At 39.7% G+C, this 13,661-nt stretch overlaps 1 protein-coding gene across 3 annotated transcripts in view; it reads left to right on the forward strand.

Annotated features, from left to right (window-relative positions):
* The window catches only part of MPPED2 (metallophosphoesterase domain containing 2), a 110,052-nt gene extending 97,871 nt beyond the window's left edge, over positions 1-12,181 (forward strand). For all 3 annotated transcript variants that reach the window (XM_049821128.1, XM_049821129.1, XM_049821130.1), the window contains exons 5-7: positions 4,706-4,821; positions 7,519-7,632; positions 10,773-12,181. In XM_049821128.1, the coding sequence (XP_049677085.1) occupies positions 4,706-4,821; positions 7,519-7,632; positions 10,773-10,891 (349 nt within the window). In that variant the 3' untranslated portion in view covers positions 10,892-12,181. The remainder of the gene's footprint in view (positions 1-4,705; positions 4,822-7,518; positions 7,633-10,772) is intronic.
* Positions 12,182-13,661: the final 1,480 nt, after the last annotated feature.

A 13,661-nucleotide genomic window follows, 5' to 3' on the forward strand; every position in this document is an offset into this window, starting at 1 on the left:
CCTCCTTTGCAGTTTGTTCTCTGCTAGTCCGCTGCACTGCTGCAGCTTTCATCTAGGACCCTAGCAGGTACTTTGGGGATACGTTCGTAGGCTCGTGCTGTAACTGAACGAGTCTAGGAGCGCGTCTCGGTGTCCTGTCCCACCGTTTTTGTCCTGCTGATGGAACTGTCTCTCTCCCTCGTAAGCTAGGTCTGTGTGTTCAGTTTGAATGCTGTCAAAAAGAAAGAGCGTTTCATTACTGTTATTAGTTGCGTTGAAGTGCTTTCTGCTGCGGTGCCTTCTAGACGCCCCCTTGGCTGTTATCCTGTGGAAGGAAGCAGACTGAGATTTTTGCCTCCTGTGCACTTTACTCATTGGATTAAGGATAAAATTGAAGCTTTCCTAAAAGACTGGGTAGCCTTAAAAATGAATGAATACCGGGGATTAAAAACACGTGAGATCTAAGCCTCTTTAGAAGTAACTATTGAAATAAATGGATTTACTGGCAGAGGTGAAGGGAAAACCTGAATCTAGAAGATCTCATTGTACATTTACCTTTTGAGTTGTTGAACTCTGAGGATCAGGTAATTAAATTCACAAGACAGAGAAGAGATGAAAGTAGGTAGTAGGAGATACCAGAGTTGAAGTTCCTGTATCGCCTGGGTGACCTTGGCCATGGCCTCGCGTCTCCCATTTCCCCACGTGACAGTGTTCCTTCTGAGTGTATACACCAAGAAGTGGTTGTGATTTTGTGTCATAAAATAATGCTCTGTCCCTGTGCTCTTTTTTTTTTTTTTTTTTTTTTTTTTTAAATGTAATGGTAAAATACTAAAACCATACAAAGTTACTTGAGAGAAAAGAGATTCAATCACCTGCTGAAGAGGCAGCTCTCTACCATTAGAAGCAGACGGATTTGTGTGTCTTGTCAGGCAGTTCTCCCAATGTACCTGCAAAAGGAGGGCGAGTCTTGTCGCGAAGCTTAAGATCCCCTCCTTCTTGGTATTATGTCAAGTGATGCCTGCATCTCCTGCAGCACAAGGTGTGAAGATAATACGCAGCCTACTGCCTAAGCGTTCTGTTAATTGCAGAAAGTGTAACTTCCAAAATGCCAGGTGGAGGGGGATCTGTGGGGACTCCTGTGTAGAAATGAAGAACTGAAGAGAGTAACGATGGGCCAGGTGTCTGCCTTCAGTGAGGATATTCCCTGTGTCACATCTGGTGCCAGCATAACTGCTATCCCTAAATGATACGGAAGTTTTGCAGTCAGGGGAGGGCTGAGCTGTCAGGTGAGCCAGGGATCAAGAATTATCGTGAGGGTTTGATGGCACGTGAAGATGCTGTGAAGTGCGGCGTGGTTCCGATGAGCAGGAGCTCAATTAGGTTCTCCCAGACACGGGCTGACATGCCGGGCAAGCGGGACCTGCGTCATGCCAGGCATCGGGTGTGAGGACATGTTCTGGTCCATCAAACATAAAATGACAAAATCATTTGTAATCTCTCATTACTAATCCCTGTGGTTTTTATGTCTATGCCTCCCTTGTGGCATTATTCAACAGCTGATAGCTTTCTTTTCTTGCCGTCTACTTAAAAGTGAAGTATACTAATAACGGTTTTAGGAGTTAACTGAAATCTTTTTACTGAGAACTTCATAGGAAAGAAAAATAGGTCAGATCTTAAATATGGTTACCAATGACTAAGTAGCCCTTACCTAATTATTTGCACCGGATTGCAACTTACACAGGTGGGTGCAGCCAAAGTTCATTATAAATATTTCTTCCTAAATATGAGGTGGTTTCTCCCAGTAAGTAATCAGCTTGAGAATATGTTGCAGAAGGCATGTAACTACGTGCACAATTTTTTTCCTCGAAATTATTTAGAAGTTGAGAGCAACTCTAACTCTTAAGTATGCAAAAAAGGGCACTAATAGGAGTAAAGGATCCCTCCCCGATACCCCTTGATAGGATGCTACCTACCTACAGTGCAGGCTTTGTCTTTCCTGCACACATTTAAAGTTTGCTGGGGGTAAACAGCTATTCATCTGTCCACTCACGGGATTCACAGTACATCAACTCCATTTTGTCTGCACTGCAACACAGCGTAGTGCAAACATCGGATGACCTTCCTTGTGATCTCATCTAAACCTGAATCTGTGCCATAAAGCTGTTTTTTTCTTGGTGGTGTTCTGAACACGTCCTTTTTCCCCTTGGCTTTCTGATGAGGCCTGAACCACCTCAGAAACGCAGGGACTCTCAGTTTGTCTCGTCAGGGCTCAATACTCGCATTGAATATGCAGGTTCGTGTTTTGAATGCCCGAAACCTAAATCTGTAATCCAGGTGTTCTTCCAGTCGTGCCTGCTCTTCTCTATTTATTCATTTCACATGAAAATATTTAGTATATTAAAGAAGTACTTGACCATTTTGTGCACATGCTGCATAATGGGGAAGGTTTCTCCAAAGTTTTCTTACAAGTGGATTCCCATGTGGTGCCTGTTAGTCACAGCTAATTACAGAGGCTGGTGAATGAAGAATATATTGGAGCTCAGGTTCCCCTCCTCCTCTTCCCCCAGTGCTTCAGAAGAAAATAAAATAAAAAACCTGCAGACAAATCCAGGTTTTTCTGTGGTCGTAGTCTCCAAAGAGCTCCAGAGAGATCACAGATGTGGTTTCACATTTCAGGTTTAACTATGGTGTAATAACTACAGTATTATCTGCAGGAGAAATGCAAGTGGGGAAAGAATCATTAATTGACAGTGAAAAGTTCAACCTATGCGCTGTGTGTTTGTTTTTTTTAAGCAGCTGAATGTTTAGCCAAACCATGTTTTAACTTTTAACTGCAGTCCTGAAGGTTACTATAATCTTGATATGTTAAAACCTAGGAACATTACAGGAAAGGAAATTCAGATACGTGTTTCAGAAAGGTCAATCATAGTAAAGCAGAAACACTTGTGATTTAGCTAAAGCTAAGCCACACGCTTCAGTTTTAATTCAGTTGCCTACAAACCTCTGGTGAGGTACGCTGACCTTATTTTACAACATAGGAACTTTTTTTAAATGTTTCAGTGGGTGCAGAGTAAGCCAACAGTGAGAGGTGAAATTTCACTGCTATGCACATGAGGAACCCATAGCTTACATAAAATGTTTAACAAACATCTAATTTTCCTGTCTTTTCCTAGCGTTCATCCAGCATCCAAGAAGTCTGCTAGGTTGAACAAGTTCCTATGTATGTGTGGTATTAGTTCAGTAGGACTATGTGGGATATGTCTATTATTTGTAACTAAGGCACCAGTGACCTTGCTGCCACTGTATTAGCAGTGCCTGCTGTTTGCCCATACTGCTGATCGTCGGGAACTCAGACCATACATATAACTGGGTATACTCTTCACTGGTCAATGATTGTCTCTGGAAAAAACCAACTTTAATTACAAAGAATAAAAATCAAGACATGTAATCTTAGCAGGAAATTTCCACTTAAATACACGTTTGAGGCTGAAAAAATGCATAATTTAGCGGGTACAGGAGGCAGATTACATAATGAAATGATGTAGGACTCTTTTTAACAGGTATGCTTTTCTTTAAGGTTGGTTTGTAGTTGGTTTTTTTCACCCTATTTTTATTTTTATTTTCAAAACTGAAAGATTCTGAAACACAGAAGACTGCAGGAGTAGCTTGAACTCTCAGAAAGATACCCCCAAATGACTAGGGCTAGGACAGGAGTATCCTACCTAGAAAACGAAGCAATCCAGTCTAAATCTGGTGCCTCAGCTCCAGGAAACACACACATGGATGAAAATGCTTAAAATTAGTACAGTACTAACAGCTGTGTAAAAAGTTGTTAGAAACAGGTGTAAATACTACAGTGTCTCTTCAGAAGAATTCCCCTGTGTGCCTACCTGATAAGGAAAGGCTTTATTATAATATACCTGCATCGAAATGATTCAACTTGGCTGTTATGCACTGAAAAAGTACTCCTGGAAGGTCTGCTTTTCATTACTACGTCCCGGGGTTGATGGATAAACCAATGTCTAAAACAGCATTATGCTATGATGGTGGAGACTGAGGATATCCGTTTTCCTTAATAAATACTAAATTAATTTTAAATTATAAGACCTATTGAAGAAGTCATGTGAGGCTAAACATTGTGTGCTCAAGACCTCGAGGAGGCTCAGGAGTTCAAAGCCAAGTTATGTGACAATGTTCTGATATTAAAAGTGCTAAAAGGGAGCAAGTTGAGTTTAGTGAAATACCGTAGTACAGATGGTGCTAATAACAGCAGCATCATACAGCCTTCCTGTTGAACTGTTAGCCACTAGCTGCCCCGTGCTGTGAGAAGTTGACTCTTGCCTCCAAAAAACTTCTGGGATTTTTGCTTGTTTTGATAGGTGACGTAAGGAAGGAGCTCTTATGTTTGAACATCCCCAAACTTTGGAAGAAAGCTTTAGATTTAGACTGTGTTATTGTAACTTTTTTCCCTTTCTCTCTAGTGAGTAAATGTCCCCAGGACTGAATACTCTTGAAGTACGATAAGAGCACAGGATATTAATCTAAGTTCAAATGTATAGTTAGTGTATGTACGTATTTGAGCCAGTTTGCTTCGGATGCATCCCCTTCAAAAAGGCTGTCTGCAAGTAATCTCTGAAGCACTGAAATTGTTTTAATTCAGAAAAATTGGAGAAGGGAAGAGATTTTTATTTTACACTGATGCAGTTCATCTTATTTTTCCCCAAAGGACACCGTGGTTTAATGGATGGGGCTTTAACCTACCCAGAGGTCAGTCTTTGCTAGACAAGTGGAACCTTATTCCTGAGGGAATTGATATACTAATGACACATGGACCTCCCCTTGGTAAGTGAAACAAAAACGGTGTGTGATTCTTTGCATGAGAATTTTACTTTCAAAATAAGCAAAATTAATAATGCTATAAGCTATACTGTAATCGCACCCTACCTCAAAACTATGAATTAAAAAGCCTTTTTGGAAGAAGTGTAAAGTGATTAGGCTTAGCAGATCTGTTGACCTTCCAGATGTTTTCTTAATAAAAACTAAATTATTTGTTAAACTCAAGCTAGGGAAGATCAAATATCTGACTCCATGGCCGTTATAGTTTGACATTTTATTTAAGAACAGTATTTCATCTGTCAAACAGTTTCCCATCCCATATGATTTTTCAGAAATTGACTAAAACTTTTAAAACATTTTTCCACTACAATGGCATGTTACCTTAAGGTTTTAGAGTATGCAGTCAGGAGTTCAGGAGTATGTAGTCACATATTCTCTTTGATAACGTCCTTGTAAACTCAGAATATCTAACAGTAGTTTTAAAGATATTAATTGGCTTATAGCAGATTTGTGAAGGAATAAAATTACGTTCTCAGATAATTGTTCCTTACTTGAACTAATGACAGGTGAGCACAAGTCTATGAATGCAGAATTTGTTTTTTCATTAAGTAGTTGAAGTTTTTGATTTAGTTAAATTTTGCTTGCCTTGTAAATGTGAGTAATTCACTGATCCCCATTTTAATTCTACATTCTAAACTAAGTTCTGATGGTCTCAAAAAGACACTAGGATGATCATTCAGCAAAGACAGGAGTATCCAGTTTTGGCATATCTGAAGTCATTAAAGCCTGCACTAAAACCATTTGAAAATTCCCACTATTTTTTCCCTGTCCTGTACCCCACAAGATAGTATCACGTATTATTTACTGTTTTCTGTAAGACACATGCGGAAAGCAGTCTAGGACTCTATTTCAATATTTCAGTTGATTTTACAAGAACTGAGCCTCTGCCTTCTATAAATATGGCTTCTCAGGAAAAGAAAGTGTGTCAGTCTCCTCTTCATTACCGTGATTGTTAGTAGACTGTGATTTTGTCAGGGTTTTAGTAAGCTCCTGAAATCCAAGGGGTCAGATCATCGCATGATCACATGAAGTCACTGACTTTTGAGATGGTAGTGAATATAAAAAAAACTTCTCAGGATTGCAAGATGCCATTATAAAACAGCATTTAAGTGCTACCAGGCTGGCTCAATGCTCTCATAGAGCTTCTCAGTGACCGTGGAGTCAGGAATTAATGCATGTTTATGTTTTGTAGCACATTTAAGTTTAAGAGTCAGCAAGCTAAGCAGAGCTAAGGGGAAAAAAAAGTCCAGAAAGTTTTTGACCAGTAATGTACTTACCACTCCCTTTATATCCTGGTTATTCTTCTAATACGGCTTAGAGAATGTTGTAAAACGATCTGCGAATTCTCTTTAATCTTACTAGAGCTACCAGCGTGCTGCTTTGATAAAGCAGCGATAACACCATCCACTGATAGCGGAGCGCACCGGATATTGAAAACCAGCACTTTGAATAGCACTCTTTTAATCTGTTTGTTTTCCCAAAGAAGCAAAAAACCCCACAAGCATGTTTGTAATGTTTCATGGGTGCTGTTTTAAATGGGTTGCTAATCCATCTGCTCTGAAATGGGTTCATCTAGAAATACTGTGATGCTGCAGACACTAATGAGTGCTTTAATTGAATAAGCGTGCTTAAATTTTGGTTTCGATGGAGATAATGAAGTTCAATTTCAAAAGGTTGGCACTGTATTTTAACTACAGACACAGATTAGGTGCTAGTACTGTGCCTACAAGGAGGGCGTCTAGGTCTCAGCCTGCATGATAATATTGAGAAGAATGCAGCTTTTTCAATTACATAAATATTAAGGGAGGTAGAGCTGTAACGGGACTCTTTGTTCTCTCCAAAATTCATTCAAGTTCATGTCACAACATGTTTTTACTACCTGGGATAAACTTGGCACAGGATGTAATTACTCCGAAGTCAGTAGAACGGTGCTACAGTTGGATGTGGCTCCTGATTTCCCTTTTACTCCTCCTCATTTGTCGTGCCCTGCTGATCCTTAGTGGTGCCAGTCCAGGCAGCAGACTTCTGTAATAACAGACGTCCTATTTGTGCATTTTTCCATATTGTCCGTAGGACCGAGCGGCAACGTAGTCAATTAGCAGTGGCTTGTTGGAAGCTATTTTGCTACGTTGCTTGTTGTTAGTGACCGGGGGCTCAGAAATAAGCTGACACTTGCAGACTGTGGTCCTCGGGAACTTGTGGGAGACTGTATTTGAAATCTTTGGGGTGGCAGAGGTGTCGGGTCCTAGGTAGCTGATCTTCCTGAGGTGTTTTATTTCTGGAGTAACCACATAGCTGGCTGGGGAAGCTGACTGCTGTAAGAGCCAGGGGAAAGGGAAGAAAAATCTGCAGCAGTGCCGGGAATAAATGTCCCAGGGTTTCAAGGTGGAAGATGGGTTTAAACCTATGGTTTAAAAAAACAAATCACATCCAGAAAAATATTAATGCAGATGGAGGGAGGAATTCTTAAGGAAGACAAAGTGACAGCGAAACATTTCTTAAAAGCCATTGTGTGCTTTAATGGAGAAGTTACGACTACAGATAATGTAATAAACCTTCTGTGAATTATGACTTCCTGAAAGACTATGTGAAACCTTACCTGAATAGAGAAAATTAATAGTATTGATTGCATTTTGCCTTCAGGTTTTCGAGACTGGGTTCCAAAGGAGCTGCAGAGAGTGGGTTGTGTGGAACTGTTGAACACGGTGCAGAGGCGAGTAAGGCCCAAACTCCACGTCTTTGGTGGGATTCACGAAGGTAAGGAGCAGCACTATTCCCCTCTTCGATCTCAGGCTGATTTCAAAGCAGCACATTTTGATGGTGTGTTGCAAAGGACGGATAATGGCATATTGGACTAAAGTAGGGAGGGAATTGAGGGAAGTGATTGCGTGCACAGCACTTCGTAAATTTATGCCAGAATTAAACCAGACTTTTTCAGGAACGTGTGCTACATTTAGCCACCTACATCTTTCACCGTGCAAAGGTTGTTCTATACAGGTTATTTGAAAGCAATTCAGATTTTGACAAACTTGGTTAGAGAAACAGATGAGATTCCCCACACTTGCAAGCCAAAATGAAAATTATCGCCATTATTCCAAGCACAGGAGCCAAGAAAGGTGCTAGAAAAAGAAGAAAATCGAAGACAACTTACTGTCTCAGCTCACCTCCCTCGGTGTATAAGGAAAAGCAGAAAGGAGGGCATCTCGAGTCAGACATCAAGAGGAGAGATTGCCAGAACTCACTTTGCATACATTTCTAAAAGCATCCTGTAATACAGTTTGTACTGTGTATGTTACCTTCCAGCGGTCTCATATTTTAGAAGAGCTATTTCCCCACTGTCAGTACCAGATCAGGCAGAGTGTGAGGCTTCAGAAACAATAAGCTCAGTTTGTGGAAGTGGAAGAGGCTGAGAGATTAAGTACATTTTGGAGATACTTAAATATTTAATACAATTTTGTAGCTTTCATGTGGCTGAGAGACAAACACTAGGAGTTCTGCCTGAGAGGGAGTGTAAGACTTTGTGACCCTAGAACTCAAAATTACACATTAAATGCTTTATATTATCCCCCTGGAGTGTTCTCCATGGACTCCTAACTAGGTTCTCCATAGGCTTAAAGATTTGGAGGACTTCATAAAATAAAAATAAAAAAAGGATAGCTTTCTCAACTAGTGTTGTTGTTTTTTCTGAAGCCCTTGTGACTTCATACAATGAGTTTCATGCTGGGTATCTGTAAATAAAGAGTTTATAATGGAAATACTGACATGACCTTGAGTATAGTGGCATGAATAGCAGTCTTTCAGCGCACCCAAGAGAAGATTGGATATTTTGTATAAATATTAATCCTTGCATATTAAGAATAAGTGAATACAGCAAGACTTCCAGCTAAAACATGTAAAGTGTCTACAACCTTTGTAGGCACGCTGGATGATGAAATTTCTAGTTGTAGTAGTGTTAAGTAGTGGGAGAGGAAGGTACTTCTGTGTACAAGATCATTATTGTGAGAAAGCACCGAGGAACCACATGAAGCACCTTACATTTAAGTCTCACAGGAGAGGTGGTAGCACATATTAAAAGTGAATGTTCAAATAAATTCTTACAAGAATACTAACAAAAAAGTTAAAATCCTGTTTAGTACTTACGCAGAAGACTTAAGAACGGCTTGTTTCAGTACAGAAAGAAATAGCCAAGTGTTAAGAGCATTATCTTACAGTGCAATTAATTCTCATCCAACTCCAGCTGAGATGAATGAACATGCACCACATTCCATTAAATCCACAGAGGCTATGCACACATTTTGGCGATGCAGGTTTTTTTCCTGGTTGACAAGCACGAACAACCACAAACAAGGTTTTTCCCACCATGAGATGATCTAAATCAAAATTGCCAGTCTAAATAAATAAAGTAATACAGGCGGACAGTGCAGCAATTCTGAAGTGATTATTCTTTCTGATAGACACTGTGGGTAGCTGTATTTATCTTAGCTTTCAGGCAGCAGTGATCTGTACTGTATCATAATGGTATAAAAGAAAAACATTTTTCCCCTGTGGGTTTGCAATGGGAAGTTCTCTTCCTCCATGAAACTGATATTTATTTTTTTTTATTATTATTATTTTTTTAAAGTACATTTGGTGCCAAATTCTTCCTAGATTTTTTCTAGCTGCTTTGTTAGCTTTTTGTGGATGTCAGCTGAAAACAACGGCAAAGCTTTCACCTTTTGCACTGGTGGAACTCCGGCTCCTATCTCCTTATCCTTGAGAGAAATTCTGTAAGAGGAGAGCTTCTACCTTCTCAGTATCTCTGTACTTCAGTTATCATTTGTTTTCTCACATCACATTTGCTGAATGAAGACTCAGCTGTGACTCAATTAATGTGTCGCTATAGTTTGCTCCACTTGCCCAAAATTACTGGAGTGCACAACCCTCCGTTATGTCCTAGTCCTGTGCGGCAAGTGGGAGAGAAGGCAGAGGCCGGCAGAGAAAGAGCGTTGCTGCTGGGTCCTCAGACGCCGTCTGAACGAGAGCATTGCTGGCCAGATGTTTAGAAGGTTGAGACCAGTCTTCAGCATCCTGAAACTCATGTGATAGTGTTACTGAGGAGTCGAGTACTTGGCACGCTGAAAAACCTGTGATTAGTATTTGCTGCTTCTGGCTTTTTGGTTCGGGAACAAGTTACCAAGTTCCCTTTGTAATGAAAAGCAGTCATCTGTTTAAGCTTCATCGCAATTTTCTGCTTAAGCCGGGGGTCATCCATTGACCTTCAGTGCTCTGTTGTGTTTATAGCAGGAGATTCCTTTCCTTGGTCGTGATTTTCACTGGTAGATAACATACATAAAGTAAATACGTATGCGTGTATATTTTTAACCTGCTAATGAGTTTCGGAGGTTTCACAAGCCAGCGTCAACACCGGCTTGGCAGTCCTATGCTGAGGAACTGGATGGTGAGGGCTAATGTGGGGAAAGCTTACTGGGTTCGGTTCATTGCCCAGAGAGGGGGTTTTGTAGGTGAAACCAAAGTTACTTCTAAAACTTTTTCTCCTGATTGGTCTTTTCCTTACGACGGACATCACAGGCATGCAAACCACAGCTCGCTAATTAAGTAATTAGAAAAAGTACACGTGTGGTTTTGTCTCTGTTTCTGCTGTATCCAATTGCAACAGAGATTTTCCGTGGGGGGAAAAAAGTTTGTACGTAAGAGCATCAGTTCTTACTTCAAATACTGTACGTTGTATTTTTTTTCAGTCAGTCCTTTGTGGCAGCTTTCAAGAGCTTGTATCATTTTGAAGGGATGAATTTAATTTTGTTCCAAAGCATTGATCCCACAACAAGGTTTCGGTGCAGCTGCCCATGGGCAGTATCGTTTGTTTATATTACAGTAAGTGTGACACATTCTCCCTACAGGTTACGGCATTATGACAGACGGTTACACAACGTACATCAATGCTTCAACGTGTACAGTCAGCTTTCAACCAACCAACCCTCCAATTATATTTGACCTTCCAACCCCTCAAGGATCATGAAGCACTACTGCACATTTGGAACTGGGGAAGGTCTATAAACTGCCATTTTCTAATTATAAAACTTACATTCTGTTACATGTTTATTTCAAAATTGGTGGGGGAGAACTTGGGGGAAACCATGGGGGTTTTTGTTTTGGGGTGGGTTGCGGGTTTTGGGGTTTGGGTTTTTTGGTTGTTTTGTTGTTTGTTTTTTTTTGTAAATTGCTGGTACAAAAGAAACAAGAAGAAAAGTTAGAGGTTGTGCTTTTTTGGAAATGCAGCATTCATTTTAAATTGATAAAGCATTGTGAATTTGTAAAATTAATTTTGTTTTTCAATAAATTTGCCATTGTAAATTGTTATAGTGTTCTCAAAAGGACAGCCAAGCTTTCTTTTAATAAGTGAGAGACCTTATTTTAATATTATATTATAAGCTTAAAAATAGGCAGCATTTAAAAACACCCAAATTTGCACAACTTATGTTATTGTCGGGGTTTTTTAAGTGTCTTCTTTTTCCCTAGGTCTAAATGTTAGCTTTTCATCTCCATTTATATCAACTTTTTTTTAGTAGCACAAACAATGTTTTGGGGTCCATTTTACCTCTTGATATGTGTGCATGTGCTGAAGCTTGTTTCTGTTAACAGTAGAATGCAGCAAGGGGAGAATAGACTTCTCAGTTGTTTGTCTCTACCTGCTTTATACGTTAGGACTGATATAGATAGCCACAGCCTGTATGTGATATCTACCTTTTATTGTTTGTTTTTAAATTATTTTAGCTTTAAAAGACTGGGGGTGAAAGCTGCAAAGAGCAGGTATTTCATGCAGTAAAAAAAAAAAATGTAAATGCGGACTCCTTTTAAATATGAATTTATATATATATGTATTTTTTGTGCATTATAACTAAGCTAGGATTTAATATTGCCAGTATAGCATCTGCAAAATTATGCTGTACAGCACATCTAAATTATGAAGGATGTGACACATTTTCCAAGTGCTCAAGGCCTTCAAGAGCCCGAGTTAAATCTTTGTCGTAGTTCAGGCATGTATAGAGTCAAATGGATACAATCAAGCCTAACTAAAATAAGGCTTAGTTGTCCTTTATATTTAAATATTCTTCTTGTCTTTTTTATTTCCTTTTTCTTATTTTGCACTGTGTGTAAATGCAATCTCGCTAGCACAAAATATTGTTGCAGATAGTTATTTCTGTTCTACCACTGTAAATGCTATTGAGCTTTGTTCTGTTTTATGTTACCTTGTTAATGGAATTTAGAAAAGCAGTTGTTTCTTTAAATTTATTGTGATATTATATCTAGCGGCCTTTATATGCAAATAAAATTGCAAGATTTTTAAATATGTGTTTTAAGGGAATTTTGCTTTTTTTTGTGGCATTAACAATTTGGGGGGACAGTGATAAGGGTGAGTAAGAACTTTTCTATTTCTCAATAAATTTTTATTGCTTACCATTTATAGGATGTCAGTTGGGTCGATAAAGCACTCAGACTTTTCCTTCCGTTTCTCTGCCATCCATCTTTCCCTTCCTTTTAGACAGAAGAGATTTTTGTCTTCAGATGTTATAATTCAGTGCAACCAAGTTTGCACAGTTAAGCCTTGTAGGATACTATTCCAGATGACATAAGGAAAAATTGATTAGGCAGTAACCTTTGTACTTCCTCACTTGGCCATTAGTACCGAGCTGCAGGTGCCTTATGCTCATCCACTATGGGTTAAGAAATGAATAGTCATAGATGAAATATATCACTTTTTATCTGGATTTCTACTCAGTTTTGTGGCTACAGTGGGATCCACCACTGGGAAGGGAATTGCAGGGCCACGTGGTTCAGTGTATGCCAGTAGAATGGCAAACACAACAGGACCTGCTGGTATTGCAGCAATACAGTTAAGTGTATAATAAGAGTCTTGTTCAAAACTAGAAGTTATGGTGGTAAAAATCCCATTTCAAACATGAGAAGGTGAGGCACTGTTTTTCATGAATCAGAATCTGCAGTAACATGAAACAAGACCCAGAGAGCCGCAGGATATTCCCATTTATCTTAGCAGGTTATTAACTTCTGACATTATTTTGCTACAAAGCTTATAGACAACAAATTCTAGGCTCTTACAGCAGAGTGCTGCTTATGTGTTTTGATGCAATGCGCATTACACATAACTATGGAGTTAGGCTGAAATTTTCACGTTTATAAGGCTGCTATACTGAAATCTTTTCTGGGAAAGAAGCTGTTGTACCTCTTAAATCTGTCTGGTTCTTGTTTTGTATGTGGAATTTCTTGTCAGGTTTCCTTACGGAATAGATAGGCGCCTTGACTCTTTGAATGATATCTGCCCTGCTTTGCTTGCAGTGCTGGTTATTTTGTCAATTGAGCCAAAGGGAAAAAAGTCACCGAGTATCAGTCCTTCCTTTTGGATGTAAATGCAGGATCTGTGTTGTGGATTTTTTTTCAGCCGGCAACAGGAAGACTAGGGAATTGGTTTTGGCAGCCGTGGCTGTTTACTGGCAAAGAACATGGCTACATTTAAGATGGCTGTGCTTCCTCAGATAAACTGCTTTCTTGGAGCACGTAGAAATCATATATATAGCGGACCTTAGCTCATTCTCTTTCACTGATCTGTTGCTTGTTGTCACTGCATGAGGAGGAAATATCCATCACCTGGGATGCTTTGTAGTGCCATGAACTTCAGACGAGCAGAGAATAGCCGCGCCGTCTGGATTGCCCTCCAGCCTTCTGAAGGACCTGGTACCTCTTCACTAGCTGGGACAGGTACAGTCCATGGC

Source organism: Accipiter gentilis, chromosome 17, assembly GCF_929443795.1.
Source record: "Accipiter gentilis chromosome 17, bAccGen1.1, whole genome shotgun sequence".
NCBI lineage: Eukaryota > Metazoa > Chordata > Aves > Accipitriformes > Accipitridae > Astur > Astur gentilis.